At 50.1% G+C, this 20969-nt stretch overlaps 1 protein-coding gene across 5 annotated transcripts in view; it reads left to right on the plus strand.

The window, feature by feature from the left end:
• Positions 1-20969, plus strand: part of BIRC6 (baculoviral IAP repeat containing 6) — a 3097233-nt gene that overhangs the window by 612546 nt on the left and 2463718 nt on the right. For all 5 annotated transcript variants that reach the window (XR_011268132.1, XM_069607902.1, XM_069607904.1 and 2 more), the window contains exon 20: positions 20020-20117. Coding sequence is in view for 4 of the 5 variants with exons in the window: in XM_069607902.1 (XP_069464003.1) it covers positions 20020-20117 (98 nt within the window). In the remaining variant the exon portion in view is untranslated. The remainder of the gene's footprint in view (positions 1-20019; positions 20118-20969) is intronic.

The raw sequence follows: 20969 nt of genomic DNA on the forward strand, positions 1-20969 counted from the left end.
AAATGTTAGTAAGTGCTGAAATTTAAGTTTTAAACACTTTGTGACAGGAGAGATGGTCTATGTTGGAGAGGAAGTGGGGCGGCATAGCAATGCTTTTGCATATATGGCGGCGATGGCCAAAGCTGACCCAAATCTGGGAACAGGTAATTGAAGAAATTGGTAAGATTAAACGCATGCAAAATTCACAAAACTCTCAAGATATGCCTTTTAGGCGCTCGTTTAAAGGGAGTCTTTCTCTTAGCAAAGCTACCTAATGAGGTTGCTTCGAAGGGCCTTCTTGCAGCCAGTCTTGTGGCAAGTCTGGAGTTCCGGAAACGGTACAGAACCGAGCAAATTTGACTTCAGGCGATTGTATTAAATGTGGCATTGTGAAAGATGAGAAGTTGACAAATGCGATCAAAGGAAGGTAATGGGAGTTCCTTCAAATAGGTGGAAGCTTTCTTTCACAAGTGAAAGTATAATATAGTTTTTTGTCTCTATAGCCAATCATTGTACTTTGAGGCACAGCTCCACTTCACTGATGATGCCCAACAGGGCTGAAACACGTGTATGAGATTGCTGTTAGTACTCTTGTTCAGAGGAGAATTGCCTAGCATTTCGGTGCAGGACTGTCCCTGGGCAGGACAAAGACTGATATGCAGGGATATTTCTTCTCTGTGAAAGGGACAGTGAGCTAAAGACTTGGTTGAGACTCTCCCAGGGGCCATCCACCCAAGAACAGGTCAATGGGCTGTGTTCGTGCTGGTAGAGAGACTCCCAGAACCCCCTTTGTTTTGCATTGTACTTTGGGTCACATTGCCCGAGCCAATGAAACCAGTCCTTTAAAGATCCACCATAGGCCATCTTAATATTTTACTGCATGTTTCTAGTTTTCGGACTGCTCGTGCTTCACGCCTCGCAATTTGTTTTTTTGTTAATTTCTTCATCTACCGCCACACATTGACTATGGGCAGCGGGGGCATGTCAGTGAAGATGGTCTCCATTATTGGATCTTCTCTCCGTGACTTCATTGGGCCCAGGCTTGAGCCTACATCTCACCTCGACCATGCCTGATGTGTCTAAGAAAAGTCTCACAGGGCCTGCGAATCCTGTGGCCTGAACAACATATTTGTTGAGGATCAGCACCTCAAGTGCCTTTGTCTTCACCTGGATCATGATACGGATGTATGCAAGATATGCCACGGCTTCTTGTCTAAGACCAGAAAGGATCGCCACTTGAGATAGAATGCCTCTGATGCAGCCTCCGGGCACAGTCATGCCTCATCCAGGACCGGCAGGTCCCATGAGTGTGCTCCCTCTGAGAAGAGGTTGAGGTCCTTTGAGGCTTGTCCGACTGAGGAGCTTAAAAAAAAAAGGAAACACCACGCTCCTGCTGCTCGCTCGAAGGTCACTGCAGAATCAAGTTCGGGAAGGGGTTGTTCTGAGTCACCTGCACAGCCGATGGTTCGCCTACTGGCTGGTGGGTTCCCTCTGTCTGCGAGTAAGTCCCTAACGCCTTCTAAGCACAAGTCTTCTTCAAAAGACAGACCTGTGGGAGGCTCGTTGGCGGTGGCACAGGGCCCACCGACAACTTAGTCTACCAAGACTTCCACCTTGTCGCCAGCCTATTCGTCAACAACCACGCCAGTGTCGACGATCCCTCAGTCAGCGACCCTCTCCCTTGTCGATGACCCCGTCGACGAAATCAGCACTTCCAGCGTCGACAAAGTTCGGCAGCGACTATTTTAACCTTTACAACACCATCAAGGGTCTCTTTACCTCCAAGGCCTCCGTCAGCGATACCGACCAGAACCTAGTAATTGGCTGCACCCATTCTGGAGATCCCCCCCCCCCCCCCCATCGTCGCCACCTTCCCGAAGGACTCGGTTAGGGTGAGGGAGTCCTTTCTCCGTCTGACTTCCTACCAACGCCAGTGATGGAATCTCCTTCAGCTCACAAGTGTTTGCCGCAAAATTCTCCTCACATCTATACCATTTCTGAGGATGACCTGTCTGAGGATTTCTACTCGGACCATGAAGGGGGCCTGGGGCTTATGTCCCAGGAGCAATCTCTGTATCATGAGCCGTTTTCTTCTCCGAGGGGTTTCTGTCCGGTTCCTGTCCCGACTGCACCGTTTTTACCCCAACCTGTACTAAGGGATATGTCACTTGACATCCTCCCCACCCTGCACACCTTGATGGAAATTCAGCAACCGCTCCCTACTGCCCCCTGTGCCTTGTCCAGCCTGAAGTCCTTCCCGGTAATCAGCCTGGCGTCCTCCCCAGGGCTCCTGTCACATCTGGATCTGGGGCCTTGACCAAAGTGGAGGAAGAGCCAGTGCGCACAGACACCGAAACCACAACCACTCATACAGATGTGAGGATTATGTCCCTGCTCACTGGTAACCTCTGAATGTTGACGAACCCGCCAGGGCTTTGCCTTCAGTCGAAATTGGCTCCTTCCCCGCCATCATCTGAAAGGCTTCCAAACTTTTCAGTATGGCGCTGGATGAAAAGGAACGTTTCCTCTTTTGAGTCCTCAAGGAAGACTGTTGTGTTGGTTCCATTGATGGACGACAGATTGGCGATTAAAGTAGCACGCCATCAAAACGGGACAGGCTGGAGAAGAAATACTGGGTCCCAGACTCAGTTCCCAGCTGTGACAGGTCGCAGCCTTCTCCGGACTCTGTCTTGTCTGCCGCTGCCAGGAAACGATAATCCCTTGTCTTATCCATGGTGCCCCTGCAGGGCAAGAAGCTGGATGTGCTTTGCAAGCGCATCATCTACACTGCAGCTTCAACCATCAAGGCCGCCAATGCCCTTGCCATCCTGTCTTCTTACGACATAGAGCTTTTATTTTATTTGTATTACGCCGAACTGCTCGCAAGCATCGGGGCGCATACGTGAAGACACGGACAGACAATGAAAGACAAAACAGTAGATGGGACAATTCAGCGCATAAATAGATTAAGCCAGCAGAAGATGGAGGATCAAATCTAGGATTACTTAAAGAGCATGGTTTTAAGTTTTTTTGTGGTAAGAGTGTAGATTAGTTTACAGTCTGAGACATGTCGGTAGTTTGTTCCAGAAAGCTGCCGCACGGGTGGGGAAGGCTCTTCCTAGACCTAGTACAAGGCTGGTACAAGCTTGAGCCAATGCTGGATTTCCTTCTGAATGATCAGAAGGCAGAGGCCCTGGAACTATTCCAGGAAGGTCAGGTGGCTTTGTATCACCATTACAGTGGCGCTGGACATGGCAGACTCCGTGTTCCATCAGATGGGTGGCCCTTAGTCATCAGGGTTGGCTAAAGGCCACAACCGTTTCAGTAGACCTTCAGTCCAAGGTCGTGTACATGCCTTTTAATGGAGACCGCCTGTTTGGGAAGGCAGTGGCTGAGGCTCTCCAGGTTATCAGGACCAACAGACTGCATGTTCTTTGGGGACCCTGCAGCAAAGGATGTCGTCCTTTCGTTCCCCGAGGGGGGTGCGGGGAGGTGTCTCCAGGTACTCCAAGGGGTATGGTACTCCCGATCGCCAGCCCTCCTGCTCCACAACCTAGGAAGCCTACAGGGACCAATCCTAGGCCAACAGCAGTGGAGGCCAGCATGAACCACAGGCCAGGATGCAGATGCCCAAGCAGGCCTGAACTGGCCGTGAATCAGCGCCCCTACTTTCGCACCCCAGTGCCCCGAGAAAGGCTATGGCTAAGGTCCGGCACTGCTTTGGTCCGCAGAGGTCTTCCTCTCCGCGCCTGGAGTACATTTGAGAGCGTGATGAAGGCTCTGATGGCGGCCTGGTTCCGGTTACCAGGGTGGCGGAGACTTGGACTACTCCAGAGAGTCTCCCGGCATTGGGCAAGTCTTTGTCGAGAAAATACCGTCCAGCCAGTAGCGACCCCTGCTACTTGTCTAGGCACCCCACTCCGGAGAGTTAGGTGGTGCAGGCGGCTACGGCCCCGGCAAAGCAGGCGTCGTATCCTACCATCCCTCCGGATAGGGACGACAAACGTTTTGACGGCTGGACGAAGAAAGTGTTTTCTTCGGGGGCTATGGCGTTTCAGGCGGCCAACTCCATATGTGCCTTGTCTCGTTTCACGCACACTCTGTGGAACTGTGTTGCTTTAGCGGCTGATCATATTCCCGAAGGGGACGAACAGGATCGTTTCCTTGCTATGGTTCAGGATGGCAAGGATGCTATGTGTGAGGCCGTTCAGTCGGGTTTGGACTTGGCGGATTGTTTCAGCCGGTCCATGGCGGCGAGCACCGTAATGCGCAGGTTTGCGTGGTTGCGGAAGTCTGGGTTCGCTCCTGATGTGCAGTCCCGGCTCCTCAACATGCCCTTTGACGGTGAACACCTTTTTGGCAGTAAGGCTGACGAGAGCCTTGAGAGGTTGCAGACCTCCAAAGCTGCAGCGAAATCGTTGGGTGCTGCAGTTCGCCAACCTCTGCCTTTTGGTCCTAGGGGACAGCAATGGAGGGGAGGTTCCTTTTGCTATTACTCGTCCTTCAGTAAAGCGAGAGGAGCTAGCAGTCAAAGATGCCATCGTAAGAGTGCCAGAGGTGGAAACAAAGGTACTCGAGGTGCTAAGGCCGCTCGGGCAGTTGCCCCTTTGCCTTCAGGCAACGCCGCAGCCACTCAGTCATGAGGCCAGGTCCCATGGTTCGCCGGTTGGGGGAAGGCTGGCGCAGCATCTTGTAGAGTGGCAAGCCATTACTTCGGATGTGTGGGTTCTGGAGATCATAACCCACGGCTACTGTCTTCCTTTTCGGCAGAGGCCTCACGACAATCCACGAGGGAACCTCTCTTTGAAGAGTCCGGATCCGCTCCTTGCGCAGGAAATTAAAGCCCTCCTGGAGAAAGGCGCCATAGAACTGGTGCCTGTAGCGGAGAGGAACAAGGGTTGGTATTCCCCTTATTTTTTGATTTCAAAGAAAGACAGGGAATTGAGACCCATCATGGACTTGCGTGGTTTGAACAAACTCCTCAGGAAGAACAAGTTCAAGATGGTGACTCTTTCTCAAGTCCTCCAGGCCCTTCAACTTCAGGACTGGTTGGTGTCTCTCGACCTCAAGGATGCTTACTTCCATGTGCCGATCCATCCCAAGCACAAGAAGTACCTGAGGTTCGCGGTTGGCGACTCGCACTTTCAGTTTCGGGTCCTGCCGTTCGGATTGACCTCCGCCCGAGGGTTTTCACCAAGCTCATGGTGGTGGTGGCAGCGCATCTCAGGCAAGGGGGGATTCACGTCTACCCCTACCTGGACGATTGGTTGATCAGAGGGAGCTCTCCCGAGCAAGTCCTGGACCGTCTGTCACCTGCCACTCCCTTCACAGGCTGGGCTTCTCCCTCAATTTAAAGAAGTCCCATTTGACACCAACGCAGCGGCTCCAGTTCATCGGAGCAGTGCTAGACACGTCCCTGGGGCAGTGTTTTCCTCCTCAGGTGAGGGCTCTTCACATTCAGCAGATGGTGCACAAGTTTCAGGTTGCCCAGAATCTCACAGCGTCCGAGTTCTTGAGACTGCTCGGCCTCATGGCATCCTGCATTCTTCTGGTGCCAGAGGCTCGTCTGCGGATGAGATCTTTGCAGTGGGCACTCAAGCTCCAGTGGTCTCAGTCCTCCGGCAGGCTGTCGGACCCTGTTCAGGTGCCGCCCTTGGTAGCCCGGGACCTTCTGTGGTGGGCCGTCGAGGGCAATCTGATGAAGGGGGGCCCCATTTTGGCTGCCCTGGCCGGAGGTGACTATAGTGACGGACGCCTCCCTCACGGGATGGGGAGCTCATGCCAACGAGTTGACAGTCAGCAGTCGTTGGTCTCCGTCGGAGTCCAGACTCCATATCAATCTGTTGGAGCTGAGGGCCGTCAGGCTAGCCCTGAAGGCTTTTCTGCCGACTGCGCGGAAAGAGTGTCCTGATTCTGACGGACAACACGGTGGCCATGCACTACCTCAACAAAAAAAGGGGGGACAGGGTCACTTCCGCTGTGCAGGGGGGACGATGCAGCTCGAATTCTGGGCCATCCAGCAGGAGGTTTCGATCTCGGCTGTTCATCTGGCCAGAGACGACAACGAGACGGCGGACGCTCTGAGCAGGCAGAGCTCGATCTCTCACGAGTGGGAGCTGGCTCAGGAGATTCTCCTGGAGATCTTCACCCTTTGGGGGACCCCTCAAGTGGATCTCTTCGCCTCCAGTGTCAACCGGAAGTGCGAAATGTTTTGCTCGCGGGAATTTCCTCCAAAAGGAGCCTTAGGAGACGCGTTCGTGGTGGAGTGGTCATTCCCACTGCTGTACGCATTTCCTCCAGTCCCCGTCATCCCGCAAGTGCTGCGGAGGTCACGGAGGTTCGGTTCCCGCATGATCCTCATTGCTCCGGCGTGGGCCCGGAGGATGTGGTACCCGGACCTTCTAGACTTGTCCATCTGCCCTCCACGTCGTCTTCCCTACCAAGACGATCTGCTCTCACGGGAGGGGGGGGGGTCAGGTTCTCCATCCAGAGGTCAGATCCCTCAATGTTCACGTTTGGCTTCTGAAAGGTTGAGGTATAAGGATTGAGACCTCCCTGAAGACGTGATGGAGGTGTTGCTTTCGGCCAGGCAGCTGGCAACAAAGTCTCTGTGCCGTTGGAGAAAGTTCTGCGACTGGTGCAGAGTTCAGAATGTGGATCCTTTTGAATGTGACATTCCCATGGTTCTGTCTTTTTTGCTTTCTTTGGCCCACAGTGGCTTGCAAGTGGGGAACCATTAAATGTTACCTGGCGGCGTTGTCCATATTTAAGCGCTCGTCTGAAGAGTGTTCCTATTTTAAGATTCCTTTAATTTCGCAGTTTTTGAAAGGGCTCACTAATGTGTTCCCTCTGTCACCTTTTTTGGCGCCAGGTTGGGATTTGAACCTTGTTAAGTTTCTTATGGGTGTTCCGTTTGAGCCTTTGCATTCTTGCCCTTTGAGGATGTTAACTCCCAAAACTGTGTGTTTGGTTGCGGTTACTTCCGCTCGCAGTGAGTGAGTTACAGGTACTTTCAGTTAAGCCACCCTTCACTGTGTTTCACAAGGACAGGGTTGTCCTTGGAGTTCGTCCTTCTTTTCTTCTGAAGGTGGTTTCGGAATTTCATTTGAGCCAGAAGGTTGTTCTTCCGGCGTTCTATCCTCCTCCACATCCTGGTAAGGAAGAGGAGAGGCTCCATAGGCTTGATCCTCGGAGAGCATTGAGCTTTTATATTTCGCGCATGTCCCGGGTCAGAGTGGACGATCAACTTTTCATTGGTTACGCAGGAAAGCGTTTGGGACAAGCTGTGACGAAACAGTCTGTCTCATCGGATTATTTTAGCTATCTCCGAGTGTTACCGCTTGGCGGGTAAGGACCCTCCGGCTGGCTTGCGGGCCCATTCTACCAGAGGAGTGGCTGCGTCTACTGCCCTGCAGAGGGGAGTTCCTGTTCGTCGCATCTGTGATGCAGCCACCTGGGCTTCAGTACATACTTTTGTACGTTACTATTCCCTTGATTCCATCAGAGGGCAAGATCTGGCCTTTGGCAAGGCAGTTCTCTATTCCGCAATTTGATTGGGCATGTTAAATTTGTATTCTAAATCCATTCCCACCTCCTTGCTTGGTACTGCTGTGGGAGTCTGTCATAGATATGGAATACGTCGTAGGACCCAATCCCCTCGAAGAATAAGTTACTTTCTTACCTGGTAACGTTCTTTCGATGGGATGGTCCGACGACGTATTCCATATCGCTCCCGCCCTGCCTTCCCCGCTGCAGAATTTCTTTTGCGATTGCAGCTTGCGTTCCGCAAGGCCTTGTGTGTCTGACTGGCAGAAAACTGGTGGCACACGTTCTTGGAAAAAACTATAACTGAGGCTATGGGCGTCGTGCGTCCTACTTATCACATCGGGTGACGTCGGCCGTCGGAGGAGGTCCTCGGGGACTGCTCATCGACGCAGGACGCAGACGCCATTTTCCGAAGCAGCACAGCTGTGGACATTACCTGTCATAGATATGGAATACGTCGTCTGACCATCCCATCGAAAGAACGTTACCGGGTAAGAAAGTAACTTGTTCAGCTGTGCTGTTTCGGAACATTTTCGGCAGAGGGCGTCCTGCATCAATGTCTATCCGTTGTCCTTCGAGGGCCTCCGTCGAGGGTCAACATCACCAGATGTTATAGGACGCACGGCGCCCATAGCCTCAGTTCCGTTTTTTCCGCAAACGTGTTTGCTTCGGAATCTCGACGCGCTCAATTATTATTCTCTTCGAAAGCGATGTCTTGGTCGTCTTCTACTACCCCGAAGTCAGGCTTTAAAAAATGTCGGGACTGCGGTTTGAAGATGTCCATCATGGACCCGCACGACGACTGCCTCTGGTGCCTCTGCGAAAGCCACACCACCGACGACTGCGAGGATTGCCAGTCCCTGACGTCTAAGGCCTTGCAGGAACGTAAGAAGAAATTGAAGGTAGGTAGGTAGGGTGTCTAAGCCCCATAAAATGAAGTCCGCTGGGCTTTCGACGATGTCTTGATGGGCAACTCTGCGCGTCGGCAAAAATTCAGGGGGTCTCGGTCTAGGAGTGGTTCCCGCCATTCCTCTGCCTCGTCGAGGCATTCTAGGAAGCGCAGTCACCGGTTGACTTCCCCGTCCCCGTCCTCGTCGGAGTAGGACTCTGTCAGACGGGTGACTTGTCCCACCAAGTCTTCGTCGTCGGCCGAATGGGATTCATTCCGTCGGCAGATGTTAGCTATTTTCGAGATGCAAGGCTCAGTTCCGTCTGCGCCTTCGAAAGAAGCCGGCAAGGAACAGGCTCGGTCCACCACTCGCACGCCTTCAGGGTCGGCGCAATCATCTGGATCCGTCAAGGTCCCATTCGGACAAGGGAGATTGCCATAGCCGTGCCAGATCCAGGTTGCGTTCCTCGACGCCATCGAGACCGTCGGAACCTGTGAAGCCTTCGAAGAAGGCATCAATGCCATCGGTGCCGTGTCCGTCGAGGGGCAATCTCGGGGCTCTGCCCTCTTTGAAGTTGTCGGCGCCTCGGTCGACGTCGACGCAGATTCCCTCGGGTCCGTTTGTGGAGGATTTGCCAGAGGTGGCCCTGAGGGTTGTGGAACCTCCCAGGAAGGCTCTCAGTAAGTAGGTGAGGCCTGTTTTTGAGCCCTATGCTGTACCTCATAGATTTGATTTTTTTCCCACCTTTGTAGTATATTTCAGAGGTTGAGGAACTTTCTGAGGAGAGGACTGTGCCTCTTGATGTCCCTGATGACATTTTGTCGGCATAGTCAGATGGAGTAACTCAGTCAGTCATTGCATGACGCTAGTGGCCTTGACACCTCTCCAGAGGTGGAGTTTGGCCGGCCAGAGCCTGGGGCGCTTGCGGATTCCTCATATCGGCGACTTCTGTCAAGGGTGACGGAATACTTGGGGTAGTCTGCTCCATCTGTTGAGTTTGATCAGGATGATTTGACGGTCATCCTGAATCAAGGTCCGCCCACTGACCCGGTGTTGCAGTTTCACATGGCTTTGCAAAGGAGGATGGCGGCGGCTTGGACTGCTCCAGAGTCCACCGGCAGTTAATAAATCGCTTCCGAAAAAATGCCGCCCATCCAGTAGTGACCCCTGCTACTAATCGACACACCTTACTCCGGAGAGTTTGGTGGTGCAGGTGGCTACGGCCCCCTCGAAGCAGGCTGCGTACCCTACCATCACTCCTGATGGGGACGATAAGCGCTTTGATGGTTGGGCGAAGAAGGTATTTTCGTCAGGGGGTGTCGCGTTGGAGTCGGCCAACTCCACTTGTTCCTTGGCGAGATTCACTCACACTCTGTGGAATTGTGCATCTTTGGCAGCTGAGCATATTCCTGAAGGGGAAGAACAGGATCATTTTCTAGCCCTCATGCAAGACGGCAAGGATGCCATGTGCGAATCCATTCAGTCTGGTTTGGACACGGCAGACTGTCAGCCAGTCCATGGCTGCGAGCACCATGATACGCAGGTTTGCGTGGTTGAGGAAGTTGGGGTTTGTTCCTGATGTGCAGTCCCTGCTTCTGAACATGCCCTTTGATGGGGTTCATCTGTTTGGCAGCAAGGCTGACAAGAGCATTGAGAGGTTGCAGACCTCCAAAGCTGCAGCAAAGTCTTTGAGCGCTACAGTACGTCAACCTCCGCCTTTTCGTCCTAGGGGACAGCAATGGAAAGGAGGTTCCGTTCGGTACTACTCTACCTTTGGTAGATTGAGAGGAGCTGCCAGTCAAAGGGGCCACCGTAGGAGTACCAGAGGTGGAAAGCAAGGTACTCAAGATGCCAAAGCCACTCGGGCAGTTGCCTCTTTGCCCTCGGTCACTGCCGCGTCCGCTCAGTCATGAGGCCATGTCCCATGGTTCGCCGGTTGGGGGCAGACTTGCGCAGCATCTTGGAGAATGGCAAGCCATTACTTCAGATGTGTGGTTTCTGGAGATCATAGCCCACGGCTAATGTCTTCCCTTCCGGCAGAGGCCTCGTGACAATCCACCGGGGAAGCTCTTTGAAGCGTTTGGATCCGCTCCTTGCGCAGGAAATCCTATCCCTGCTGGAGAAAGGCACTGGTGCCTGTCGCGGAGAGGGACAAGGGATGGTATTCACCTTATTTTTTGATCCCGAAAAAATATGGGGGATTGAGACCCATAATGGACTTGCGTTGGTTCAACAAGCTCCTCAGGAAGGACAAGATGGTAACTCTTTCTCAAGTCCTCCAGGCCCTTCAACTTAAGGATTGGTTGGTGTCTCTCGACCTCGAGGATGCTTTCTTTCATGTGCCAATTCATCCCAAGCACAGAAAGTACCGGAGGTTCACAGTTTGCGACTCGCATTTTCAGTATTGAGTCCTGCTGTTAGGATTGACCTCTGACCCGAGGGTCTTCACCAAGCGCATGGTGATGGTGGTGGCAGCGTATCTCAGGAAAGGGGTGATTCGCATCTACCCCTACCTGGACGATTTATTGGTCAGGGTGTGCTCTCCCAAGCAAGCCCTGGATCATCTGTCAGTCACCTGCCACTCCCTTCACAAGCTGGGTTTCTCCCTCAATTTAAAGAAGTCCCATTTGACGCCTACCCAGCAGCTCCAATACATTGGAGCAGTGCTCCTCGACACATCCCTCGGGCAGTGTTCGCCTCCCCAGGTGAGGGCTCATCACATTCTGCAGATGGTGGACAAGTTTCAACGTGCCCAGAGTCTCCCAGCGTTGGAGTTCTTGAGGTTGCTCTGCCTCATGGCAGATATACAAGCAATTAGAGCTAGGGGGTCCTCTTTCTTAGGGGGCTGTGTGGCTGAGGACCAAATACAGGCATATACAAAAAGAAATGCCACTGAACAGCTACCCACCTACACACGCACTAGGTGTGTCTAGTTGCAAACGGTGCTACCAATCATGTCAATCAATAGATCAAGACGGGAACAATAGAGATCAACATTTTTTTAATCAAGGAGTATAAAAGCACTCGGAACAATTTCCATATAAAAAAGACAAAAATGCATTTTGTTTACACAAGATATCACATAAAACATTCTGTGAAAGTCACTGATTGCGATGAATCAAAGCTACCACAATTCCCATATTCTAACAATATTGTGAGGTTAGTAAGGGTATGTGGTGGACATTTGGCTGTTTCATATGTCCCTAATTCTTGTCCTTGGCTCTGTCGACACAGAGGTGTTTCTGGGAACTAGCAACAATTTTTATAAAGCACTCTATAGCCAACTTAAAACGCTATTAGATTGTGCTGAACCCGTCTTCAGGACGTTAAATGATGACACCAAGAATTTGATGTCGAAAAAGGTTCATTGGTTGACCCTTCACATTATGGCAATCTAAAAACCAAAACAGAGCGTATTGGTAACAGTTAAAACCCCAAAATGGGGTATCATATCTCTATACGTGTGCACAAACAACTATTGACACTAACCTTCTGATTACTTCATTGGCGTGTGTGGCATCGAATTGGGTAGGCATGTAGACCAAATTCGAACGTTAAGGCTGTGGATTCTCAGCCGTTAGAACTGAAAAGCAAATATGAGATGGACCTTGTAAACTCAATCTTGCAATTTTGCTTCTGCTTTGTTTTTTACTTTTTTGCACAACTTGGTGCAAGTTATGTGATAAGTGCACAGCAATCCAAAACTGATGTAAGGGCCCAATATAGACTATCTATTGGACATTCATTTACATTTTGTATTTTCAACCTGCTAGGGATGTTTCCATCGCGTGTAAAGTGAAGTGCTGAAATCATAGATTTACCTTCAGCAAATGGAGATAATTCCTCCGGTGACCTCTCTAGCCGCGGAGTGCACGTGTTGTGCCCAGCGTTAGAAAAGATTGTTGTGGATCCGATTTCTGGAAAAAATGCTCGGAGTAAGTAACTCTAAGCATTGCATTAAACTTAAGTTATTTTGTAACGGATGTATTCGTGCGCTTACCTTCTTTGTATATCTTTGTTGGTTTGGTTGCCACATTGTCCGTTTTCGCAGTGGTTCCTAATTGAAACAACCGGATAGAACTCGACAGATGTGTTGTGAAACTAGACTGACTGAAGGAGCAATCAAAGTGTATTGTAGGTGCTATATAAATCAATCATTCCCGTGAGGTGTCCTTGGGTGGGGGTGGGATGGGGCACCTGCACTGCCAGGGTCTTCACCTTTTCTTCATTTGGGGAAGCTCTGGAAGCTGACTGGAACGTCCCATGATAAGTGCAATGAGTTCCCAACCTGAGAAGGGACCGATACTACCGCAACCCTTGGGCTTCCTTCACCTGAACCAGGGACATACTAATTTGTCTGCTGCAAATTCCAGGAAGATCTGCAGTGTCAACAGGGGGTGGGGGGGGGGGGTTGTTTAAGTTAACATACCAGTTTCTGCCCTCCCCCTACAGTCCTCCATCATCTTTCATAGAGTAACATTGGGTGTACAGCCCTTATCCCGAACCCACTCCTGCTTGAACTTTGGTCATTAAACCTAGTCTCAATTCTACCTAATTTTCTTGCATCCGACTCCTCACCTGTATTGCACTGGTATTTAAGTCATATGCAATTCTATTTCTAAGGGCAGTGTGTGTGTGTTATGATTTTGATTATACTAGCTGTGATGTTAATATGCTTTGTGAGTACCTAAAGGCCTAATAAATAACTATTTTATATAGTTGCTGTGTAACTAGAATTTTGTGTGGACTCATTGCATCCCTAGACTGCTCTTACACTTTTCCTGAGACAAAGCCATGACGGCCTGTGTACCTACCTTGAATGGGTTTTGGCTAACCTCTGTTTTCCTTGTTTACCATAAACCGGGTGGCCTCCCAAAATCCTCCCCAGGGGTTGATTTTGGAAATGGATCTTTACAATAAATGTACTATTCTTATACATCCAGTTATGTTTACTGTGCTATGTCTGTTATATTGTCTCTCACATTGTCTGTACACAGTGACACTGTACTCAACGTTGATTGAGATGCATTTAGTGTAACCATGCCAGCGTCAAGAATGTTAAGTAGGTGTTGTCGGAATATGCACCAGTTGAATTATGAGCAGTGTTGGGAGTGCCTCAGCCAGGGAGGAGGGTTGGGGGGGGCTATAACACAGGAACTAATGAGGACACTCCCCTGTCTTTTGTACCTGTATCAACTACTTAAAGTAATTATTGTGCTAATACTAGTGTGCTCTTAACTTTGGGTAACTCTTTGGACTACCTCAGTGTAAGCCTACTTGCCATCCCTCGAGTTAAGCCATACTGCTCTGCCACACTACCTACCATAGAGATGCTTGGCTACCCTTTTTGGGTGGCTGTACTCTCCCACCCACCCCACCCCACCACACTTTAAGATTAAAAGGTGAGGGCTGTACAAAAATGCCTTAACAATAACAAATCTATGATCTAAATTGAAGCCTTACTTAGCTTAGTGTTCTACCCAGAGAGAGAGTTTGGTTGGACCAAGTGTGTAAAAGCTATGCCTTCCCAGTAGGCTTGCCTCTCAGAACCCCCGCACCAGTGTCTGTTCCAAAAATCCCTACTAATCTGTTTCAGATCCTTGTGAATCTGCTTACAATCCCATGCTGTGCATGTAGTCCGACATCTAGGGGTAATTGCGGAGTTGTGTATCTTTCTTACGAAGATCGAAAGGCACATCGACATGGGCGTGACTGTAACACGATCCCTAACGTGACATGTAGTGTATCCGAAATCCCTTGCGCATCAAGGTCCCACCCGATTGCTTTTTTTTTTTTCCACCAACCTAGTTGGTCGCTTATGCAGAGCTTGTAAGTGTTTACATTGATAAAGTTTATTTCCACAGCCTACGGTTGTCTAGTCATTTCAACCTTCGACTGCTTCGTGGGTTTCCTGACGCTGACTACATCTGCTCGACGACTGTCGATTGCGGCTTCTGCCCTCCATCCAGTCTTTTACGGTAGGGAAGAGTGGGGCCTGGGTTTTATTCCTCTCTGAGAATGTATTTCCTTCACCCCTCTCTTTTACTTCTTGGTCTGGCTGCCGCTACCCTCTGCTCTGGGGAGGCTCCCTTTAAATTCTGCCCGTCACGTAATGGCAAGTTTCCTTGGAAGGATACCCATCACTGATGCTGTCGTTGTCTTCCTCGTGACCACGAGGAGTGCTCATACAAGGCATGTAAGTTCTGTCAACTGAAGACGTTGAAAGACAGTGGACTAAACGGTGGGCAGCCTACGCTATCCAGGCCGAAGGCCTTTCCCCTGTCGGCACCGTCTCTTCAGATGACTAGGAATCTGTTGGCAGCCATTCTTCCGATTTGGAAACCATCAACCTCTCAGCCGAGCCTGTGTGCTCCCAGATGCCCATCCCCGGACCCGGTAGACAGGCCACCGGCACTGTTATGGGGAAATCGCACACCGGCGACAAAGGCAGCCACGCACCACGCGTACAAAAGCACACAACGCCTAAGGCCTCTGCGAAGTTGTTGAAGCACTCAACGCCTGCAGGACTGTTGAAGGTTTCTGTGGCTCGGGCTGAACCTCGCGGTACAAAGCCCTCCACACAACCACATGCGCAGAATGCGACTGTGCACATTTCTGGAGTGGCGTTCCCTTTAAAAAATCCTCGGATGCCGATCCACCATCCAAGAGCGTGCAAGCGCAGAAGGACCCGGGGGAGTAGCGGTCTGCGCCTTCAGGTGCGTCAGGCCCTTTATACAGCCACCGAAATTTCATGAAAGCCTTTCAGAGATAATTTCAGCGGTCAAGGAGTATAAGGGCACCCCCTCTCGTCGACAAGACTATTCTGAAGCCCCCCCAGCCCCTCTCTAAGGCCTTATTAGTAAAGTATCCCACTTTTGAGGAACCCTTTTCTCCTCCTGACCATTCAGCTTTGTCTCTATGGACTTGGGAAAGCAATACATGTCCAAAATGTCTCAGTACATTGAATTTTCAGACAGTTAGATTATACCCAAGAGACCATAGGGAAGTGAACTCTTGCCCCATCCCCTCCAAATAGCAGAGACTCCCCACCTCTGCACAGGGAAAACAAGAAGATATCTTGAAGGTCCCAGATGACCCAAACCAGGAGGAGTTTTATGAAGAGGTTAACCCTTTTGATGAGGACCCAGCTGATCAGGACCCAGACTGGGACCAGGCGTAGGATCAGGGTCCTTGGCTTACACCGACACATACTGTCGACCCAGATGCCATCTGTCTAGATCCCTCTGCTACACCTCAACAAAGAGAGTAGTCCCCTGTGGACAACCAGATGTTGTTCAATTCCATTTTAAAAAGAGCAGCTGACCATTTTAAAATTGCAACGCACGAAGCCGCACCAGACTCAAGACTTTGTGGAGGATATCCTCAAGGAGAATGCTCCAACTAGCCAAGCTATCCCTTTACTGAGTTCTATAAAGAAACGCCTGGCCCCATCTCTGCTGTCCCTGCCTCTCACTTGGGCAGTTAACCCCCGGGTGGAGAAATGATTTCGCCCATCACCTTCAGACCCCCGTCCCTTCTACATTAGGGGTCATGCTACACCCGATTCCTTAGTCGTTACGACCAGTCGGAAAAGGGCAGGGGGTACCTCTGTCCTCAGCAGAATCCCCTCCGGACAAGGACTGCAAGAAGCTCTATGCTCTGGGCAAGCGGGTCACCGCCTCCTGAAGCCTACTCCACAAGGATCGTAAATAACACCACGCTACTGGCAAGTTAGTGATGTCCATTGGGGCCCAGTGCAGGATGTTCTTCACGACGTTCCAGAGCCTACCTGATCATGCCTTCTGGTGGTCATGGCTGAAGGCAGACTAGTAACCCAGAACATACTGAAGAAGACTCTGTACTCGGCTGAGAACGCTGGACGCAGTGCAGGATACCCTGCTTAAAAGACATGCCTGGTTAAAATACTCTGGGTTCAAACCCGAAACTCAGGCCTTTCTAATAAGCCAGTGGAGGATTCAAACCTTTTCGGCAAAGCGGCTGACGCCCTAGAGACAACAAAGAAAGAACACGAGACCCTGAAATCACTTAGCCAGATCACGGCTAAGCCCTTTCACCAGCATGGAGGCTCCAACTCAGCAAGCTTGCCCCAAGTTTAGAGGCAGAAACTCTACTCCTAGAGGCTTCCCAGCCTCCACCTCAAAGTGACTTGCGGGTTCAGGTCCCCTCCCACGCTTCCCCGTTCGGTGGTCGCTTGTCTTCATTCATCCACACCTGGGAGGGGATAACTTCAGATATGTAGGTACTAAAGACTGTTGCCCATGGGTATTGTATTGAGTTTATCCGGCCACCTCGCTACCACCCACTGTGAAGCAGGCGCCTGTCATCAAAATTCCTGCGCATCCTGCTGGAAGAAGTTCAGGTCCTGCTGGAAAAGGGCGCCATTGCAGCCACCCCTCTCCCCCCCACCCTTCTCCAGGTAAACAAGGGTATTTATTCAGCATAATACCTTGTACCCAAAAAGGATCTCGCCATGTGCCCCGTTTTAGACCTGTGCCCTGCAAACAATGTCAAACCTCAAAAGTTCAGGATGGCTACACTTCAGGAAGTAATCCCTCTGCTGCAGCAGGGGGATTACATGGCCACATTGGACATGAAAGGTGCATATTTTCATATTTGTGTTGCCAGCGCACAGAAAGTACCTCAGGTTCATGATAGGACACCCACTATCAATGCAAGGTTCTCCCCTTCGGCATTGCCTCAGCCCCAAGGGTGTTCACAAAGGTGCTGGCGGTAGTAGCGGCTTAGGTGCGCAGGTAGTCCCTCCCAGTCTACCCTTACCTCAACGACTGGCTCATAATAGGGGATTTTTGTATGGAACATGCCAGACAAATACCCAGAGGGACAGTAAATCGCCTCTTCAATCTAGGATTCTATGTCAATGAGAAAAAAATCTGGTACAAACCCCAGCCAAGTCAGTTTCTGGGGGCTCTAATTCAGACCGAAGACTGGCTTGTCTTCCCATCCAACGAGCGGGTCCAAAACATGCTGTTCCAGATCCCTGACTATGTATCCAGCCACCAAGTGGCTGCACGCAAAGCCATGCGACTGATGGGGACAATGGCTTCCTGCGTCTACCCAGTTCCTCACTTTCGCCTGCTCATGTGCCCCATCGAAGAGTGGCTCTTGAGCCAATGGTGTCAGGCCAGTGGCCAGTGGGAGGATCTAGTGGTTGTCTCAGCGTCCTCGATCAGTCTCTGCAGTGGTGGTCATGGGAAAAACTTCTGCAGGGGAAAACCTTCACCACCCCCGCAGTAGAAGCCACTCACCACGGACGCATCTCTGACTGGTTGGGGAGCTCACCTCCTTCAACAGACGCCGCACGGCATGTGGTCTCGAGCGGTAGCATCCAGTCGCATCAACCTGTTGTAACTATTAGCAGTGTTCAAGGCCCTAAAGGCCTTCTACCTCCAGGGTAAAATAGTTCTAGTCCTCACAGTACTACAGCCATGTACTACTTAAACAGGTGGGCGCTCATTCTCTAGGGCTGTCCAAACTATCCCAGAACATTTGGAAGTGGGCACTCAAACACATGTTCCTTCTTTCACAACATGTTCCAGGGGAACTCAGTCTTATCGCAGACTTACTCGGCAGAGACTTCCCCGTTCCCGTAGAGCATGAGTGGCTGCTACAGGTGGACATTTTACTCTGCGTCTTCACAGAATAGGACTACTCAGATATCGATTTATTCGCCACTCTGGAGGACTCCCAATGGGCAGAATACGCCTCCAGGTACCCACAGAACTGTTCCAAGGGTAACAGTCTTTGGATTACATGGTCCAGGAGATTTGTCTACTCACCCAACCCACCCCCCACCTCCAACCCCCTGATTCCCCTGCTCAACAGATTAGTGCACAAGCTGCACCAGGAACCAGTCAGATAATCCAGGTGGCCCGATGTGGGGCCGCCAATCGTGGTTCTCCCATCTCCTGCCAATGTCTGTTTCACCTCCCAGGCAGTGGTGTTGCTAGTGGGAGGGGTCTGGGGGGGCCAGGGCCCCCCTGTGAAACCCTGTGCACCCCTTGCACCCCCCCTTACCTAAGACGAGCAGTGACAATGTTCTCCCCTTACTTTTTTCTGTGCCCACCTACTTTTGTCTTTGGCCCCCTCTGTGCCCCTCCTAACTTTGATTCCTGGCGACGCCACTGCTCCCAGGAAGCTGCCGTGCCCGTACAACATGCTGTCTCAAGATCAGGGAGAGACACTACACCCATGCCCTCAAACTCTCAACTTAGCATTCTGGTTTCTGAGTTCCGAGTTCGGGCACCTTCAGCTCCCTCCGATGCATGGACATACTCAGAGGCACGGAAACCTACCTCCAGCAAATGGAAGCGCTTTATCTGGTGTAATTTCAAGGTGCGTCAATCCTATTGATTGCTCACCTAAAGATATCGTCCTTTACCTAACCCACCTGTTCGATTCAGGACTGGTTTTCAATTCTCTTAAAGTCCACTTAGCCGCGCTTTCGGTGTACACCATGTCCCAGAGCAAGGTTTCATGGTGCAAAATTCATGTAATTAAAACCTTTATGGAAGGGGGAAAAAATCATCCCCCTATTTCCAACCCAGATTCCGGGTGGGACCTGAATGTTCTTTCCAGACTAATGGGATCTCCCTTTGAACCCATGCACAAGGCAAGCCTGAAAGCACTCATCTATCTATCTATCTGGAATGACCAAGCCACTAAGAAAAACAAACCAGTTCTTCGTTTCAGTGGCAGCTGGTAGAGAAGAGGACCTGGTCTCTAAATCAGTTCTTTCTAAATGGATCGTAAACTGCATCACACTGTTTCTCTCTTGCCGAGAGAGCTACCCTTCATGCCTAGAGCACTCTACTCTGCGCACAGGGGCTACCATAACATTCATTGCAAATGTTCCTCTAGATTCCATTTGCAAAGCAGCAACCTGGAGTTCTGTACACCTCTTTACACAACACTTGCCTGGATTCACACCCTAGGTCTGATTCTCAGGTGGGACAAGCAGTTCTAAGACATCGCTTTGCTAATGTTCCTTCACACATCCCACCACAATCCCTGGGTACTGCTCACTAGTCTATGCACAGCATGTGATTCTAAGCAGATTCGCAAGCATCAGAAGACATGCATTACTCACCGTAATAGCATTTCTTATGATTGTATCTGCTTAGGTTTACATGCGCCCACCCTTCCTCCCCTCATGGAGTAGAAGTCACATAGGCTCTTACACCTTCTCTCTTCTGTACTCGCTCCCTCACTCTATAAGGCTCCCTAATGGCAGAAAAAAACAACCGGTGAGACCTCGACGCGTGTGGGATTTTGGGTACACTACATGGCACGTTAGCGTTTCAGTCACGCCCCTGTCGACGCCCCTTTCGATCTTAGAAAGAAAGATGCAATACTCTGCGATGTACACTAGATGTTGGACTATATGCGCAGCCTGTGAATCTAAGCATATACAATCACCAGAAATGCTATTACGGCGAGTAATGCATGTCATCTGGGCACACCACCAGTACTCGAGGCAAGAGGCTTAATTCAGCAGATAATGCACTTTATCCTTTTGTACTGCAATATTTTATTTAATTAAATAATTTGCTTATGTCTTTGATAGCAATGGAAAGTGTGACCCCAGTCAGCAAGGCTTTGGATGCGTTCTCCTGAAGGCCTTACTGGAAAACATGACTTTTTTACCCTCCGCTGCAACAGGAGGTATGTAATCTTAATTTACCTTTTGATATTGTGTTATAAAAACACTTATTATTCTAGATCTTACAGATGCAAGCAAAATAGATTTTTCTCTTTGCAGTCCTGCCCTTGTTTAAATTTGAAATTCAATTCCAACATGTCTGCAATTTGTAGGGATTTAATACGATCCACTCCCCCAATCATTTGTCCCCGTGCCAAAATACATTGATGTAGTTTGCCTTGTATCATACGTATTGCCAATGTATTTATTCATTTGTTATACAAATGTGTTTTTAGTACTGCTTGCTTTTATTTTCTGCTCTTAGAGTTTGAAAATCGTTTATTTTGATAATTACATGTTTGCTAGTTTAGAATGTTTACCTTGTGTGGACACATTGAAAGTTCGGAGAATGTATTGCAACACTGAAGATTGATGGATGGAGGAGACTTTTGAATAAATCTTAATAAATGGCATGCCATTGCAGAATTGGGCAAGCTGTATTATACCTCACTACTTGATATTTTTGAGACTGGTCACGCTAAAATGCCAACCAGATTGTCTTCCATAGGTAATCTCGTGTTCCCATCTCGGTAAAAAGAAAATCGATGTTTGCTTTTGCACCCACTACTGCATTCCTGTGAGGAAGACTGGTCGCATAAACTTGAAACTAAAAGGGTGTTAAGTTTGTGTAGCTAGATCCAGGGGTTTTAGAAAGGATGATCATCTTTTCCTCCTTGACCATAGAGTTGCAAGACCAAGTACCATACTAGATAAGAGTATACTGCTTTCACAGTGTTAGTCTAGCAGGGAAGGATATCCCGTCTGGGTTTAGGGCCAACTTCAGAAGAGGCAAGCTGCCAAATCGATGCTTCAGC

Source organism: Ambystoma mexicanum, chromosome 4q, assembly GCF_040938575.1.
Source record: "Ambystoma mexicanum isolate Mex_15411 chromosome 4q, UKY_AmexF1_1, whole genome shotgun sequence".
Classification (NCBI taxonomy): domain Eukaryota; kingdom Metazoa; phylum Chordata; class Amphibia; order Caudata; family Ambystomatidae; genus Ambystoma; species Ambystoma mexicanum.